The sequence below is a fragment of the Anomaloglossus baeobatrachus genome, chromosome 1, assembly GCF_048569485.1.
Source record: "Anomaloglossus baeobatrachus isolate aAnoBae1 chromosome 1, aAnoBae1.hap1, whole genome shotgun sequence".
NCBI classification, from domain to species: Eukaryota; Metazoa; Chordata; class Amphibia; order Anura; family Aromobatidae; genus Anomaloglossus; species Anomaloglossus baeobatrachus.
The window spans coordinates 62918777-62937593 of NC_134353.1; the positions used below are offsets into that span (position 1 = coordinate 62918777).

The 18817-nt window shown below is 53.1% G+C and overlaps 1 protein-coding gene across 1 annotated transcript in view; it reads left to right on the forward strand.

Moving 5' to 3' along the window:
- Positions 1-18817, forward strand: part of NSD2 (nuclear receptor binding SET domain protein 2) — a 235518-nt gene that overhangs the window by 179611 nt on the left and 37090 nt on the right. Inside the window, exon 19 of the mRNA XM_075346808.1 lies at positions 10621-10737. Coding sequence (XP_075202923.1) covers positions 10621-10737 — 117 coding nt within the window. The remainder of the gene's footprint in view (positions 1-10620; positions 10738-18817) is intronic.

An 18817-nucleotide genomic window follows, 5' to 3' on the forward strand; every position in this document is an offset into this window, starting at 1 on the left:
AATGTTACGCTGGAGACTCTCCAGACTTTCGGGTGGATCATCAATTTGGCAAGGTCAAATCGGTCACCGACTCAATCACTAACGTATCTCGGCATGGAGTTCACACTCTATCAGCGATAGTGAAGCTTCCGCTGAACAAGCAGCGTTCACTGCAAACAGAGGTGCAGTCTCTCCTTCAAGGCCAGTCGCACCCCTTAAGGCGCCTCATGCACTTCCTAGGGAAGATGGTGGCAGCCATGGAGGCAGTTCCCTTTGCGCAGTTTCATCTGCGCCAACTGCAAGGGGACATTCTCCGCCAATGGGACGGGCAGTCAACCTCCCTGGACAGGAAAGTCTCCCTTTCCCAGACGGCCAAGGACTCTCTGCAATGGTGGCTTATTCCCACCTCATTGTCACAGTGAAGATCCTTCCTACCCCCATCCTGGGCAGTGGTCACGACAGATACGAGTCTGTCAGGGTGGGGAGCAGTTTGTCTCCGCCACAGGGCTCAGGGGACGTGGACTCAGCAGGAGTCCACCCTTCAGATCAATGTTCTGGAAATCGGGGCAGGGTATCTTACCCTACTAGCTTTCCAGCAGTGGCTAGAAAGAGAGCAGATCCGAATCCAGTCGGACAACTCCACAGCGGTGGCATACATCAACCACCAAGGAGGGACGCGCAGTCGGCAAGCCTTCCAGGAAGTCCGGCGAATCCTCATGTGGGTGGAGGATACAGCATCCACCATATCCGCAGTTCACATCCCGGGCGTAGAAAACTGGGAAGCAGACTTCCTCAGTCGCCAGGGTATGGACGCAGGGGAATGGTCCCTTCACCCGGACGTGTTTCAGGAAATCTGTCGCCGCTGGGGGGTGCCGGACGTCGACCTAATGGCGTCTCGGCACAACAACAAGGTCCCGGCATTTATGGCACGATCGCGCGATCACAGAGCTCTGGCGGCAGACGCCTTAGTGCAAGATTGGTCGCAGTTCCGGCTCACATATGTGTTTCCACCTCTGGCACTCTTGCCCAGAGTACTGCGCAAAAAAAAAATCAGATCCGATTGCAGCCGCGTCATACTCGTCGCCCCAGACTGGCCGAGGAGATCGTGGTACCCGGATCTGTGGCATCTCACGGTCGGCTGACCGTGGTCACTACCAGGCTGGCCAGACTTACTGTCCCAAGGGACGTTTTTCCATCGGAATTCTGCGGCCCTGAACCTGACTGTGTGGCCATTGAGTACTGGATCCTAGCGTCTTCAGGATTATCCCAAGGGGTCGTTGCCACCATGAAACAGGCTAGGAAGTCCACCTCTGCTAAGATCTACCACAGAACGTGGAAGATTTTCTTAACCTGGTGCTCGGCTCAGGGAGTGTCTCCCTGGCCATTTGCATTGCCTACTTTTCTTTCCTTCCTGCAATCGGGGTTAGAAAAGGGCTTGTCGCTCGGCTTCCTTAAGGGGGAAGTCTCGGCACTATCCGTGTTTTTTCAGAAGCGTCTAGCACGTCTTTCTAAGGTGCGCACGTTCCTACAGGGGGTCTGTCATATCGTACCCCCGTACAAGCGGCCGTTAGATCCATGGGATCTCAACAGGGTATTAGTTGCTCTCCAGAAGCCGCCTTTCGAGCCTCTGAAGGAAGTTTCCTTTCTCGCCTGTCACAGAAGGTGGCGTTTCTCGTTGCGATCACATCGCTTCGGCGAGTGTCTGAGCTGGCAGCTCTGTCATCCAAGGCTCCCTTCCTGGTGTTCCACCAGGACAAGGTAGTGCTGCGCCCCATTCCGGAGTTTCTCCCTAAGGTCGTATCCTCATTTCATCTTAATCAGGATATATCCTTGCCTTCCTTTTGTCCTCATCCGGTTCACCGGTATGAAAAGGACTTACGTTTGTTAGATCTGGTGAGAGCACTCAGACTCTACATTTCCCGCACGGCGCCCATGCGCCGTTCCGATGCACTTTTTGTCCTTGTCGCTGGTCCGCGCAAGGGGTTGCAGGCTTCTAAAGCCACCCTGGCTCGATGGATCAAAGAACCAATTCTAGAGGCCTACCGTTCTGCGGGGCTTCCGGTTCCTTCAGGGCTAAAAGCCCACTCAACCAGAGCCGTGGGTGCGTCCTGGGCATTACGACACCAGGCTTCGGCTCAACAAGTGTACCAGGCAGCTACCTGGTCCAGTCTGCACACTTTCACCAAGCATTATCAGGTGCATACCTATGCTTCGGCGGATGCCAGCTTAGGTAGAAGAGTCCTGCAGGCGGCAGTGACACCCCCGTAGGGGAGGGCTGTTTTGCAGCCCTAGCATGAGGTATTTCTTTACCCACCCAGGGACAGCTTTTGGACGTCCCAATCGTCTGGGTCTCCCAATAGAGCGCTGAAGAAGAAGGGAATTTTGTTACCGTAAATTCCTTTTCTTCTAGCTCTTATTGGGAGACCCAGCACCCGCCCTGTTGTCCTTCGGGATGTTTTTGTTGTTTGCGGGTACACATGTTGTTCATGTTGAACGGTTTTTCAGTTCTCCGATGTTACTCGGAGTTAATTTGTTTAAACCAGTTATTGGCTTTCCTCCTTCTTGCTTTGGCACTAAAACTGGAGAACCCGTGATACCACGGGGGGGTATAGCCAGAAGGGGAGGGGCCTTGCACTTTTTAGTGTAGTGCTTTGTGTGGCCTCCGGAGGCAGTAGCTATACCCCAATCGTCTGGGTCTCCCAATAAGAGCTAGAAGAAAAGGAATTTACGGTAAGTAACAAAATTCCCTTCTTTGTCCTCATGCAGTTCATCGGTATGAGAAGGATTCACATTTGTTAGATCTGGTGAGAGCACTCAGAATCTACATTTCCCGCACGGCGCCCCTGCGCCGTTCGGATGCACTCTTTGTCCTTGTAGCTGGTAAGCGCAAAGGGTCGCAGGCTTCTAAGGCCACCCTGGCTCGATGGATCAAAGAACCAATTCTTGAAGCCTACCGTTCTGCTGGGCTTCCGGTTCCATCAGGGCTGAAAGCCCATTCTACCAGAGCCGTGGGTGCGTCCTGGGCATTACGACACCAGGCTACGGCTCAACAGGTGTGCCAGGCAGCTACCTGGTCGAGTCTGCACACTTTCACCAAACATTATCAGGTGCATACCTATGCTTCGGCGGACGCCAGCCTAGGTAGAAGAGTCCTGCAGGCGGCAGTTGCCTCCCCGTAGGGGAGGGCTGTCTTCGCAGCTCTAACATGAGGTATTCTTTACCCACCCAGGGACAGCTTTTGGACGTCCCAATCGTCTGGGTCTCCCAATGGAGCGCCGAAGAAGAAGGGAATTTTGTTACTTACCGTAAATTCCTTTTCTTCTAGCTCCTATTGGGAGACCCAGCACCCGCCCTGTTGTCCTTCGGGATTTTTGGTTGTTTTTCGGGTACACATGTTGTTCATGTTGAATGGTTTTCAGTTCTCCGACGTTACTTCGGAGTGAATTTGTTTAAACCAGTTATTGGCTTTCCTCCTTCTTGCTTTTGCACTAAAACTGGTGAGCCAGTGATCCCACTGGGGGTGTATAGCCAGAAGGGGAGGGGCCTTACACTTTTTAGTGTAATTGCTTTGTGTGGCCTCCGGAGGCAGTGCTATACACCCAATCGTCTGGGTCTCCCAATAGGAGCTAGAAGAAAAGGAATTTACGGTAAGTAACAAAATTCCCTTCTTCTCCTGCTTTGGCAACACTAATTGTATTTCTTCAGCGCTCTATTGGGAGACCCAGACGATTGGGGTATAGCTACTGCCCTCCGGAGGCCACACAAAGCACTACACTAAAAAGTGCAAGGCCCCTCCCCTTCTGGCTATACCCCCCCGTGGTGTCACGGGTTCTCCAGTTTTCAAGCTTTGTGCGAAGGAGGTCAGACATCCACGCATAGCTCCACAGATTTTAGTCAGCAGTAGCTGCTGACTATTTCGGATGGAAGAAAAGAGGGCCCATATAGGGCCCCCAGCATGCTCCCTTCTCACCCGTTGATGGTGTTGTAAGGTTGAGGTACCTATTGCTGGTACGGAGGCTGGAGCCCACATGCTGTTTTCCTTCCCCATCCCCCTGAGGGGCTCTGGGTGAAGTGGGATCCTGCCGGCCTCAAACCTCTGACGCCGGGCTCCATCCACAGACCCATTTGAACCTGCTGGATACGGAGCTGGAGTACCGTTCAGGGACATGGCCCTGCACCATTAACAGGTACTCTGTGTCCCCGTACACACAGGCACAGCACACTCCAGACTTGCTGGGTGTGCTAGTGCGCCGGGGACAGTAATGGGTTACAGTCACTGCAGCCTTGCTGAGTGACTTTGTGTTTTGGGAACTACCGCGCCGGACGCTCCGGGAGCGGCGGCGCGGCTGGGACTTGTAGTTCGCCGGGGACTGGGCGCCGACCGCGCTTTTACGGCGGCGGCGCTTATAAATCCAGTCCCCGGCTTCTGCGGCCTAGTGCCGCTTCGTTCCCGCCCCCTCCCTGTCTCTCAGGGAAGGGGACAGGCGCTGAGCAATCAGCAGCGCCGAGGGCTGGAGCCTTATTTACATGCTCCAGCCCTCTCACTGCACACTGTCGGACGCCGGATTCCCGCTCTGCCTTGGGGGCACGCCCACGGCCCGCCCCTCCTCACATGAGCTGGGGAAGAAGCCGGCAGCCATTACTGCAGTCCGAGCTCGGACTTTCAGCAACCAGGCAGGACGGTGGCGATCATACACCCGCTTATAGGCGGGCGGTAAGCGGCACACATAGTGCTGACCACATATAACTGCAGTGTGTACATGTGTTGTTTTTAACTGCATAGGTCGCTATATGCCCGCTTGGGGAGCGACACATCAGCAGCAGGAAAGCAGGTGTGCTAAGGCACAGGCTTTCTAGGCTGCTTGTATTGCACGACTGAGGTGTTCATTTGTGTTTATGCTTATGTGCTATACATTGCACTGTACAGTCGCTAATCTTAGCTATATTCTCCTGGAATGGCTAGACTACAGCAGCAGAAAACCAAGGGTGCTGGGGCACAGGTTTTTTTCTATGCTGCTTGTATTGCATGGGCTGCAGTGTGCATTTGTACTTGTGCTTGTATGCTATACATTGCACTGTATGGTCACTCTTCTGGGCCATATTCCCCTAGAGGACTAGTCTACAGCAGCAGAAGAGTTGGGGTGCCAGGGCACAGGCTTCTATGCTGCTTGTATTGCATGTGCGGCAGTGTTCATTTGTACTTGTGCTTGTATGCTATACATTGCACTGTAGGGTCACTCTTGGCTATATTCCCCTAGATGACTAGTATACAGCAGCAGAAGAGCAGGGGTGCCAGGGCACAGGCTTCTATGCTGCTTGTATTGCTTGTGCTGCAGTGGTCATTTGTACTTTATGCCTGTATGCTATACATTGCAATGTACGGTCACCAATCTTGGCTATATACTTCTAGATAGCTAGTCGGCAGCGGCAAAAAAGCAACACAGATTTTCAGTGCTGTTTTTACTACATGGGATGCTGTTCATGACACCGTCCCATTGTGTGCATGCTCCCCTGTAGCACGTCGTCTGCGGGGGTCTCTAGCACTTCGTCTGCCGGGGTCTCTACTAGTTGTGGCCAAAGAAACCACCTGTCAACCCTGTCCATGGACAGGGACGGAGTAGTCATAATATAGAGACTTGCAGTCCAGACAGGCCATGGGCAATCTACTTGACCAAAAGGCAGCTCTTCAGGGCTTTGATACTGACATCGCTATCGATCCGGATACACCGGGTGGTAACGCCATACGGAATGTCCTATACCGTCCATCAATGGAAGGTTGGATCTTTCTCCCTCAGCTCCCCCAGTGGAGATAGGAGACGAACAGGAGAAGTCCCTTTTCAGTATCTCACACAGATATTGAGTATTTTTCTGGCCACGCTGACTTCAGAGAAGCAGTCCAGGAACACCACGCTTACCAGATAAGCGTCTTCTCCAAACGTTTTTAGGATACACGTTATCCCTTTTCCCCTGACGTGGTCAGCGCTGGACCCAGGGTCCAAAGGTGGATTCTCCAATCTCCAGGCTTGCATCTAGAGCCATAGTTGCACTGGAGATGGGGCTTCACTTAAAGATGCCAGTCACAGACAGATGGACTCTGGTTGAAATCTGTCTAGGAAGCTATCGGCGTGTCGGTTGCTCCGGCATCCACAGCCGTATAGGCAACCTAACCTTTTCAGCTGTTCTTGCGCAGCTGGCCTTGAGCACAGGGACATCTGTACCGCAGAGGCGTCCGTAACCCCGCAATGTCTGCACTGCGACTTACCCTGTTAATACTGTCCTAAAAGTACAGTCGAGGTTTCGGTCCTTCCCAAGCTCCGGCAGGTCCCAATTGTCCTCGTGCAAAAGGGCTACAAAACCTCAGACGGGCTCAGATTCCGGCCGGGCTCAATCACGCCCAAGGAAGGCAGTCGGAGGAACCGCTACCAAGGCGGTCTCCTCAGGACTCTCAGCTCTCTCTCTCTCTCTCCGCATCCGCGGTTGATGGCAGACTCCACCGCCTTTGGCGACATTTAGCTGCCACAGGTCACAGACCGGTGGGTGACGGACATTGTGCTCACGTGCACAGGACAGTGTTCTGTTCTCGTCCTCCGACTCCATTTCCCTGCTGCAGGCGGTGGATGCTCTAAGAGCAGAAGGAGTGGTGATGCCTGTCCCCCCTCAGGAACGAGGGCGAGGGTTTGTACTCCAATCTCTTTGTGGCTCCAAAAAAGGACGGTTCCTTCCGTCCCGTTCTGGTCCTGACACTGCTCAACGAGCATGCGAACGCCAGGCGGTTCCGGATGGGATCCCTCCGATCCGTCATTACCTCAATGTCTCGAGGAGACTTCCTTGCCTCAACAGACATCAAAGATGCCTATCTCCACGTGCCAATTGCTACGGAGCACCAACGTTTTCTACGTTTTGTGATAGGAGACGAACATCTTCAGTTCGTAGCTCTGCCATTCAGTCTGGCGACAGCCCCACGGGTGTTCACCAAGGTCATGGCAGCAGTGGTAGCAGTCTTGCACTTTCAGGGACACCCGGTGATCCCGTACTTGGACGATCTACTCGTCAAAGCACCCTCCCTCGAGGCATGCCAACGCAGCCTGAATGTTACGCGGGAGACTCTCCAGACTTTCGGGTGGATCATCAATTTGGCAAGGTCAAATCTGTCTCCGACTCCATCACTAACGTATCTCGGCATGGAGTTTCATACTCTATCAGCAAGAGTGAAGCTTCCGCTGAACAAGCAGCGTTCACTGCTGACAGAGGTGCAGTCTCTCCTTCAAGGCCAGTCGCACCCCTTAAGGCGCCTCATGCACTTCCTAAGGAAGATGGTGGCAGCCATCGAGGCAGTTCTCTTTGCGCAGTTTCATCTGCGCCAACGGCAATGGGACATTCTCCGCCAATGGGACGGGCAGTCAACCTCCCTGGACAGGGAAGTCTCCCTTTCCCAGACGGCCGAGGACTCTCTGATATAGTGGCTTATTCCCACCTCATTGTCATAGCCCCCATCCTGGGCAGTGGTCACGACAGATACGAGTCTGTCAGGGTGGGGAGCAGTTTGTCTCCGCCACATGGCTCAGGGGACGTGGACTCAGCAGGAGTCCACCCCTCAGATCGATGTTCTGGAAATCGGGGCAGGGTATCTTACCCCATTAGCCTTCCAGAAGTGGCTAGAAAGAGAGCAGATCCGAATCCAGTCGGACATCTCCACAGCGGTGGCATACATCAACCACCAAGAAGGGACGCGCAGTCAGCAAGCCTTCCAGGAAGTCAGGCGAATCCTCATGTGGGTGGAGGACACAGCATCCACCATATCCGCAGTTCTCATCCCGGGCGTAGAATTCTGGGAAGCAGACTTCCTCAGTCGCCAGGGTATGGACGCGGGGGAATGGTCCCTTCACTCGGACGTGTTTCAGGAAATCTGTTGCCGCTGGGGGGTGCCGGACGTCGACCTAATGGCGTCTCGGCACACCAACAAGGTCCCGGCATTTATGGCACGATCGCGCGATCACAGAGCTCTGGCGGCAGACGCCTTAGTGCAAGATTGGTCGCAGTTCCGGCTCACATATGTGTTTCCACCTCTGGCACTCTTGCCCAGAGTACTGCGCAAAAAATCAGATCCGATTGCAGCCGCGTCATACTCGTCGCACCAGACTGGCCGAGGAGATCGTGGTACCCGGATCTGTGGCATCTCACGGTCGGCCGACCGTCATCACTACCAGACCGACCAAACTTACTGTCCCAAGGGCCGTTTTCTCCATCGGAATTCTGCGGCCCTGAACCTGACTGGGTGGCCTTTGTGTCCTGGATCCTAGCGTCTTCAGGATTATCCCAAGGGGTCGTTGCCACCATGAGACAGGCTAGGAAGCCCACGTCTGCTAAGATCTACCACAGAACGTGGAAGATTTTCTTAATCTGGTGCTCTACTCAGGGAGTGTCTCCCTGGCCATTTGCATGGCCTACTTTTCTTTCCTTCCTACAATAGGAGTTAGAAAAGGGCTTGTCGCTCGACTCCCTCAAAGGGCAAGTCTCAGCACTATCCGTGTTTTTTTCAGAAGCGTCTAGCACGTCTTTCTAAGGTGTGCACGTTCCCGCAGGGGGTTTGTCATATCGTACCCCCGTACAAGCGGCCGTTAGATCCATGGGATCTGAACAGGGTTCTAGTTGCTCTCCAGAAGCCGCCTTTCGAGCCTCTGAAGGAAGTTCCTTTTTCTCGCCTGTCACAGAAGGTGGCGTTTCTCGTTGCGTTCACATCGCTTCGGCGAGTGTCTGAGCTGGCAGCTCTGGCATCCAAGGCTCCCTTCCTGGTGTTTCACCAGGACAAGGTAGTGCTGCGCCCCATTCCGGAGTTTCTCCTTAAGGTCGTATCCTCGTTTCATCTTAATCAGGATATCTCCTTACCGTACTTTTGCACTCATCCGGTTCACCGGTATGAGAATGATTTACGTTTGCTAGATCTGGTGAGAGCACTCAGAATCTACATTTCCCGCACGGCGCCCATACGCCGTTCCGATGCACTTTTTTTGTCCTTGTCGCTGGTACGCGCAAGAGGTTGCAGGCTTCTAAAGCCACCCTGGCTCGATGGATCACAGAACCAATTCTGGAAGCCTACCGTTCTGCAGGGCTTCCGGTTCTTTCAGGGCTGAAAGCCCATTCAACCAGAGCCGTGGGTGCGTCCTGGGCACTACGACACCAGGCTTCGGCTCAACAGGTGTGTCAGGCAGCTACCTGGTTGAGTCTGCACATTTTTCACCAAACATTCTCAGGTGCATACCTATGCTTCGGCGGATGCCAGCTTAGGTAGAAGAGTCCTGCAGGCGGCAGTGATTTCCCCGTAGGGGAGGGCTGTCTTGCAGCTCTAACATGAGGTATTTATTTACCCACCCAGGGACAGCTTTTGGACGTCCCAATCGTCTGGGTCTCCCAATAGAGCGCTGAAGAAGAAGGGAATTTTGTTACTTACCGTAAATTCCTTTTCTTCTAGCTCTTATTGGGAGACCCAGCACCCGCCCTGTTGTCCTTCGGGATTTTTTTGTTGTTTGCGGGTACACATGTTGTTCATGTTGAACGGTTTTTCAGTTCTCCGATGTTACTCGGAGTTAATTTGTTTAAACCAGTTATTGGCTTTCCTCCTTCTTGCTTTGGCACTAAAACTGGAGAACCCGTGACACCACGGGGGGGTATAGCCAGAAGGGGAGGGGCCTTGCACTTTTTAGTGTAGTGCTTTGTGTGGCCTCCGGAGGGCAGTAGCTATACCCCAATCGTCTGGGTCTCCCAATAAGAGCTAGAAGAAAAGGAATTTACGGTAAGTAACAAAATTCCCTTCTTTGGTCCTGCCAATAAAGCATATTTGAATTTGAGATGGAGAGAGAGAGATGGAGAGAGAGAGAGATGGAGAGAGAGAGAGATGGAGAGAGAGAGAGATGGAGAGAGAGAGAGATGGAGAGAGAGAGAGATGGAGAGAGAGAGAGATGGAGAGAGAGAGAGATGGAGAGAGATGGAGAGAGATGGGGAGAGAGAGAGATGGGGAGAGAGAGAGATGGAGAGAGAGAGAGATGGAGAGAGAGAGAGATGGAGAGAGAGAGAGAGATGGAGAGAGAGAGAGAGATGGAGAGAGAGAGAGAGATGGAGAGAGAGAGAGAGATGGAGAGAGAGAGAGAGATGGAGAGAGAGAGAGATGGAGAGAGAGAGAGATGGAGAGAGAGAGAGATGGAGAGAGAGAGAGATGGAGAGAGAGAGAGATGGAGAGAGAGAGAGATGGAGAGAGATGGAGAGAGAGGGAGAGAGAGGGAGAGAGAGGGAGAGAGAGGGAGAGAGAGGGAGAGGGAGAGAGAGGGAGAGAGAGGGAGAGAGAGGGAGAGAGATGGATGGAGAGAGAGGGAGAGAGAGGGAGAGAGAGGGAGAGAGAGAGAGAGAGAGAGATGGATGGAGAGAGAGAGAGAGATGGATGGAGAGAGAGGGAGCAAGTTTTCTCTTGTGAGTTTGACACTTTGTGTAATATAGGCTGGATGTGATGACCAAAGTGCTGGGGTCGTCACTTTCCATGCATTAGCACAGCTTCTATCCTCATGCTTGTGTTTTCCTTATTTTTATATGCCCTTTTTTCTCTGCCCTCCCTGAGACTCTAAGATTGATTTTGATGTCTGTCATTTGCAGGGAGAGTTTGTGAATGAATATATAGGGGAACTTATAGACGAAGAGGAGTGTATGGCAAGAATTCGCCACGCACAGGAGAACGATATCATGCACTTTTACATGCTGACCATCGACAAGGTACGCGACGGTGAACCCGCTCTGCCGGAAAGTGATCCATTCTGCTGCAAATTCACTGAAAACCTCTCATTTTGTGGAAGCTGAATACCACAATTCTATTCTTTACTATGCAATTCCAAATTTTTTTTATTTTTATTTTTTTGTTTTACTTTTCATCTTGTCACTTTTACCATAGTGGAACAGTATTATAGTATATATTTAAAAATTAAGGTCTCCCAAGATGCCCAACCCATATATACATATACAGAAGGGAAAATAAGCATTTGATCCTTTTGCTAATTTTGCAAGTCTTCCCACCTATAAAAAATGGAGAGGTCTGTAATTTTTATTGTAGGTAACTTCAACTGTGACCGAATAAAAAAAATAATCCAGAAAATCCCATTGCATGATTTTTAAATAATTAATTTGCATTTTATTGCATGGAATAAGTATTTCATACAATAGAGAAACAGAACTTAATATTTGGTAGAAACCTTTGTTTGCAGTTAGAGGTTGGACGTTTCCGGTAGTTCTTGGGTTTTGGCGACTCCTCCATACAGATCTTCTCCAGATCTTTCAGGTTTTTGAGGCTGTTGCTTGGCAAAATTGAGCTTCAGCTCCTTCCAAAGGTTTTCTATTGGGTTCAGGTCTGGAGACTAGCTAGGCCACTCCAAGTCCTTGAAATGCTTCTTACGGAGCCGCTCCTTAGTTACCCTGGCTGTGTGTTTGTGGTCACTGTCATGCTGGAAGACCCAGCCATGACATATCTTCAATGCTCTTAATTGGGGAGGAGGTTGTTGGCCAAAATCTCGTTACACATGACCCCATTCATCCTCCATTCAATACGCAGTTGTCCTGTCCCCTTTGCAGAAAAGCACCCCAAAAGTATGATGTTTCCACTCCTATGCTTCACGGTTGGGATGGTGTCCCTGGGGTTGTACTCATCCTTCTTCCTCCAAACACGGCGAGTGGAGTGGATACCAAAAAGTTCTATTTTGGTGTCATCTAACCAAATGACCTTCTCCCATACCTCCTCTGGATCATCCAGATGGTCATTAGCGAACTTCAAATGGGCCTGGACAAGTACTGACCTAAGCAAGGGGACATTTTGTGCCCTGCAAGATTTGAATCCATGATGACTGTGTGCATTCCGAACTGTAATCTTTTAGACACTGGTCTCCGCTCTCTTCAGGTCATTGACCAGGTCCTTCCGTCTAGTTCTGGGCTGATTCCTAACCTTTCTCAGAATCATCCTTACCCCACGAGGTGAGGTTTTGCATGGAACCCCAGACCTGGTAAGACTGATATTCATCTTGTGTTTCTTCCATTTTCTAATAATTGTGCCAACAGTTGTTGCCTTCTCACCAAGCTGCTTGCCTATTGTCCTGTAGCTCATCCCAGGCCTACAATTTTGTCCCTGGTGTCCTTAGACAGTTCTTTGGTTTTGGCCATAGTGTAGAGGTTGGTGTGCGCGTCTGTCGGTCCATGTTATTCTTACATCTAGTCAATACTTACCCAAGGTATAAGGGACAGAGAATGCAATTCTATGATCTGACTATAACTGCATAGGAGCTGTGTGCAGAATAAGATAAAGCTAATAATCAGCAAGACTATGTGCAAAGTTGCCTAATTTTTAATTTGCAAATGTATTCTGGGGTGCAGGTGGGCAGTCACCATACCATGGCTCTATAGGGGGCAGGATTGGGAGCTCCCACCCCTCACTGTACAGACGTAGATTTGTGCATTTGAAGTGTAGCATTCGGTGTGACATTTGCTCCCCTCCCGGCTCCGCACCCCCAGGGCTCGGCTTCTTGTACTGACGTTCGCTGAGGTTTGGAGCTACATTATTCATGAACTGTTTTGGGAGTGTCCAACACAGACCTGTGTGACACTACGGTGATCAGTACAACAGCAAATCAACTGCGTGTGTCATTACTGAGAGTATCCACCTTGGTAGTGTTAATGGCGTAACCACTTCCTGACCGGGCAATTCCACCCCTAAGAGTCATAACCTTTTCTTTATCGTTCCTATGGGAGACCCAGACCATGGGTGTTTAGCTTCTGCCTCCTGTGTAGCTCCTCCCTCTGAGCTTATACACCCCCTGGAGAACCAGATCTAGCCAGTTTATCGCTTTGTGTTCAGGAGGCATACATCCACACATGCATTCTCATCTGATTTGTTTGATTTTTGGAAAGAGTTTGAAGAAAAGCGGGTCCAAGTCTGGACTCCCGGCATGTCCCTTCTCACCCCACTGTGTCGGCGGTGTTGTTAAGGTTGATTTCCAAGGCTGGAGCCTTACATGCCGCGCTCCTTCACCATCCCTCCTGGGCTCTGGCTTGAAGTGGGAGCTAGCACGGTCTCCATGCCTGGCAGGAGTCCGGTCTCCATCCACAGCCCCTTGAGGATCCTGTTGGACCGGAGCACTCATCCCCAGGGAACTGGCCCTGCGTCTCAGCCGCTAAGTACCTGAGACGTTTATGTGTTGGGGGTCCCGGTTCTTTATTGTATGGGAAGAGTATGCTGTATATGATTATTTTGCCTTTTCCGGCGGGTTCTCTAGCTTTTGCCTGAGAGCCGCGCCGATGGTGCCTGCTTGTCGGCCTCGCCGCTTAAATTTAGGCCCCGGCTTCGCCGGAGGCCTAGTTTCGTTTTCCTGCCCTCGCATGTCACTCATGCAGAGGGACAGGCTCGGCTCCTCCCGGCGGCCGTTCTACACAAGGGAGGGACACTCCCCACTGCTGGGGCGTCCCTCCTCCCCTGCAGGTCTCCATAGCCCTCCAGTTCCCGCTCTCCTATAGGAACGCCCCCTAGTCCCGCCCCCTCTCCTCGCTCCGGCGGCCATTTCTCAGGCAGAGTTCACTCTGCTCTGGGACATTCTGCACTCTGCATCTCTGCTGAGGTGCTGTGCACTGGCGGACCGGGCTTCGGGATCTGGAGGGCACACAACACCGCGCCCAGCGGTCTGGTAACCACAGCCGGTCTCCGGTTGTGGACCTCTGTATATTCTCCCTGGGGTTCATTCTCTGCAAAGCCCCCACTCCAGCAGCATGTCTCACACAAGGAGCAAGGCTCTAAAGCTTTATTCTACATGCACTGCATGTAAGCTCCTGCTGCCTGAGCCGAGCACTTATCCACACTGTGATGGTTGCTCTAACTTGGCGGTGCCACAGCCTGGAGTCTCACCCCCAGTGGTCTCTCAGGCTGCTACTGCACCTGTGACTGAACCCCCGGCCTGGGTAGAGTCCTTTTCTAGGTCCATATCCCAGTCATTTGCTGAGTCCATGGGACTTTTGTCCAGGACTTTGATGAATATGCATCAGCCCTCCTCACAGGGTGCTTCTAATACTCTTGACAGAGGATTCCTATCCTCTGACCTCCGTCCATCAGAGCTCACAGAGGATTCATCATCAGGTCCCAGACCCTGTCCTTCTAAGAGAAGGCGCAGGGTTTCCTCCCCCTCCTCATCCCACGGCTCTGTCTCAAGAGCTGACTCGCAAGATGAGGAGGATGCCCTCACGGGTGGCTCGGAGGCTATGTATCCCATCGATTTCTCTGAGGGTGACTCAGATCTTAGTGACTTGATTGCTTCTATTAATTCTGTGCCGGATCTCAATCCGCCAGTCTCAGAGGAGCAACCCTCTTTCGCAGAAAAACATCAGTTTACCTCGCCTAAGAGAGTGAAGAGTGTGTTCTTTAACCACTCCAGTTTTCAGACCGCTGTGACCAAGCCCAGAGCCTGCCCTGACAAACGCTTTCCAAAGCGTGGTTCTGATGATCGGTTTCCATTTCCACCTGAGGTGGTCAAGGAGTGGTCTCACTCCCCAAAGGTAGACCCTCCGGTGTCTAGGCTCTCAGCCCGGACCGTTGTGTCGGTGGCTGACTGCACCTCACTTAAGGATTCCACTGACCGTCAGATTGACCTTTTGGCCAAATCTGTGTATGAAGCTGCGAGGGCCGCGTTTTCCCCGACTTTTGCAGCAGTGTGGGCTCTCAAAGCCATCTCTGCTTCTCTGGAGGAGATGCATTCCCTCACCAAGGAATCTATGCCTGAGATGGTTACCTTAACCTCTCAGGCTTCAGCTTTTTCATCTTATGCCATGTCTGCAATGCTAGAGGCCTCTCACCGCACTGCGGTGGCTTCAGCTAATTCTCTTGTTATCCGCAGGATTTTGTGGCTTCGAGAGTGGAAGGCAGATTCTTCTTCCAAGAAGTTTCTTGCTGGGCTCCCTTTTGCTGGTTCACGGCTGTTTGGTGAACAGCTGGATGAAATCATTAAGGAAGCTACTGGCGGGAAGAGTACTTCCATGCCACAAACCAAGACCAGGAAACCCGCCCAGGGTAGGAATCAATCGAGGTTTCGTTCCTTTCGTTCCTCCAACTGGTCATCCTCTAAGCCTTCCGCCTCGTCCGCTAACTCAGCTAAGGATCAGAAATCCAACTGGCGCACAAAAGCGCGTCCGCAGAAGACCGCAGGAGGTTCTGCCACTGAGGCAGCTTCCTCATGACTCTCGGCCCGCTCCAGCCACGTCCTTAGTCGGTGGCAGGCTCTCCCACTTTGGCGACGCTTGGTTAAAGCAAGTCTCCGATCAGTGGGTGAGAGACGACATATCTCACGGCTACAGGATAGAATTCTCTTCCAGCCTGCCAAACGGATTTTTTCTCTCAACTCCCCCCTGCTCCAAGGCCGCCGCCTTCTCACAGGCCGTGGCATCCTTGCAGGCAAACGGTGTGATTGTACCAGTTCCTGCTCGAGAACGGTTCAGAGGTTTTTACTCAAGCCTCTTCCTAGTTCCAAAAAAGGACGGTACCTTCCGGCCCATCCTGGATCTCAAGCTTCTCAACAAGCATGTCCGGGTGCGGCATTTTCGCATGGAGTCTCTGCGATCAGTCATTGCCTCTATGACCCAAGGGGATTTCCTGGCGTCCTTCGACTTCAGAGATGCCTATCTACATGTGCCAATCGCAGTGTCACACCAGCGTTGGTTACGTTTTGCGATAGGAGAGGATCATTTCCAATTCGTGGCTCTCCCCTTCGGGTTAGCCATGGCCCCTCGGGTATTCACCAAGGTCATGGCGGCAGTGAATTGCGGTCCTGCACCTCCAGGGGTGGGCAGTGCTTCCTTATCTGGACGACCTTCTGGTCAAGGCTCCATCCAGCGCAGACTGTCAGCGGAGTGTCTCGCTCACTCTCGCCACTCTAGCCCAATTCGAGTGGCCTGTCAATCTTCCCAAGTCCACCCTGACTCCGACCCAGAGTCTCACGTACCTAGGGATGCAGTTCGAGACTTTGCCGGCACTTGTGAAGTTGCCCTTAGTCAAACAGCAGTCTCTCCGGCTAGCGGTGCGCTCTCTGCTGCGGCCCCGCCGTTATACCCTCAGTCGCCTGATGCAGGTGCTGGGTCAAATGGTGGCGTCCATGGAGGCGGTTCCCTTTGCCCAGTTCCATCTGCGCCCCCTGCAGCTGGACATTCTCCGCTGTTGGGGCAAGCGCCCTTCCTCCTTACACAGGTTAGTGGCTCTGTCGCCACGGACCAGGAGCTCTCTTCAGTGGTGGCTTTGACCCCTCTCCCTGTCCCAAGGGCCCTCCTTTCTGACTCTGTCCTGGGTGATTCTCACCACGGATGCCAGCCTATCCGGCTGGGGAGCGGTATATCTCCACCACAGAGCACAGGGCACTTGGACTCCGTCCGAGTCAGCCCTTTCAATCAATGTGCTGGAAACCAGAGCTGTGCTTCTAGCTCTCCTAGCCTTTCACCACCTGTTGGCGGGCAGGCACATTCGAGTCCAGTCAGACAACGCGACAGCGGTTGCCTACATCAATCACCAAGGCGGGACACGCAGCCGCCTGGCAATGTTGGAGGTCCAACGCATTCTTCAATGGGCGGAGGACTCCAAGTCCACCATATCCGCAGTCCACATCCCAGGCGTAGAAAACTGGGAGGCAGATTATCTCAGCCGTCAATCCGTGGATGGTGGCGAGTGGTCCCTGCACTCGGCAGTATTTCAGTCAATCTTCCGCAATTGGGGCACTCCGGACGTGGACCTAATGGCATCCCGTCTCAACAACAAGGTTCCGGTTTACGTGGCTCGCTCCCACGATCCTCAGGCCTTCGCCGCGGACGCTCTGGTTCATGATTGGTCCCAGTTTCGTCTGTCCTACGTGTTTCCCCCTCTAGCTCTCTTGCCCAGAGTCCTGCGCAAGATCAGAATGGAGGGCCGTCGAGTCATCCTCATTGCACCGGACTGGCCCAGGCGAGCTTGGTATCCGGACCTGCTCCAACTGTCCGTAGAGATGCCGTGGCATCTTCCGGATCGTCCAGACCTACTCTCGCAAGGTCCGTTTTTCCGCCCGAATTCTGCGGCACTCAATTTGACGGTGTGGCTCTTGAATCCTGGATTTTGACGGCTTCTGGTATTCCTCCTGAAGTCAGCTCCACTATGACTCGGGCCCGTAAGTCTTCCTCCGTCAAGATCTATCACAGGACTTGGAAAATTTTCCTGTCCTGGTGTCGCTCTTCCGGCCATCCTCCTTGGCCATTCTCGTTGCCGACCCTTCTGTCTTTTTTACAGTCCGGTCTGCAGCTAGGACTGTCCCTCAACTCTCTCAAGGGACAAGTCTCAGCTCTATCAGTGCTGTTCCAGCGGCGTCTCGCCCGGCTGGCTCAGGTCCGCACCTTCATGCAAGGCGCGTCTCACATCATTCCGCCTTATCGGCGGCCCTTGGATCCCTGGGACCTTAACTTGGTCCTCACGGTATTGCAGAAACCCCCTTTTCTTTTTCGCTTCTAATTGGGAGACCCAGACAATTGGGTGTATAGCTACTGCCTCCGGAGGCCGCACAAAGTACTACACTTAAAAGTGTAAGGCCCCTCCCCTTCTGGCTATACACCCCCCCCGTGGGAGCACGGGTCCCTCAGTTTTTGCTTTGTGCGAAGGAGGTCAGACACGCACAGCACAGCTCCACAGATTGGTCAGCAGCAGCTGCTGACTATGTCGGATGGAAGAAAAGAGGACCCATACAAGGGTCCCCAGCATGCTCCCTTCTCACCCCACTTTCTGTCGGCGGTGTTTGTTAAGGTTGAGGTTCCCATTGCGGGTACGGAGGCTGGAGCCCACATGCTGATTCCTTCCCCATCCCCATTAGGGCTCTGGGCGAAGTGGGATTTTACCGGTCTCCAGGCACTGAGACCGTGCTCCATCCACAGCCCCTGCAGAAGCCGCTGGATATGGAGCTGAGTATCGTCAGGGACATGGCCCTGCTCCGTCAAGGTACTCTGTGTCCCCGTGCATACGCGCGCACACCGCAGCATTGCTGGGTGTGTTAGTGCGCCGGGGACAACAGCGCTGCTGCGCTTGTGCCATTTCCTCACTTCAGCTTAGCTGAGTGGGTAGACTCAGGGAGAACGGTCGCGCCGGCCGCTGGGACTGCGACGCGGCTGGGACTTGTGGTGCGCCGGGGACTTCCGCGCTGGCCGTGCATATATCACGGCCGCGCTTATTACTACAGTCCCCGGCTTTTTGCGGCCTAGTTCGTTCGTTCCCGCCTCCGCACCTGCCAGTCAGGAGGAGGGCGGGACGCTGTACAGAGCATCAGCGCTGAGGGCTGGAGTCGTTTTTACATACTCCAGCCCTCACACCAGGCACAGTAGGACGCAGTTTCCCGCTCTTTGTTTGTGGCACGCCCACGGTCCGCCCCTCTTCACAGAACGCCGGCAGCCATTCCTGCCTGCACGCTGAGCTGCAGAGGGGAGACGGGGAGACCCAGACACGGGATTCTACGGCCTCATACCCGCTGTTCAGCGGGCGGTAAGCAGCCTCAAGGGCTCACCCCCACTTGTGCCATTTGTATACTGAGTATTTTGTGTTTGCAAATACTTTGTACTGTACGGTCGCTGGTGATTCTCGGCTATACCCCCTCCTAGATTACAAGGAGGCAACAGCATGTCGTCCGCAAAACGCAAGGGTGCCAAGGCACAGACATTATATACTGCCTGTACCGCATGTGGGGCTGCTCTACCGGCAGGTTCCACTGACCCCCATTGTGTGCAGTGCTCGGCTCCTGTGCAACTTGCACAGCCGGGGCCTCTGCTGGACGTGACC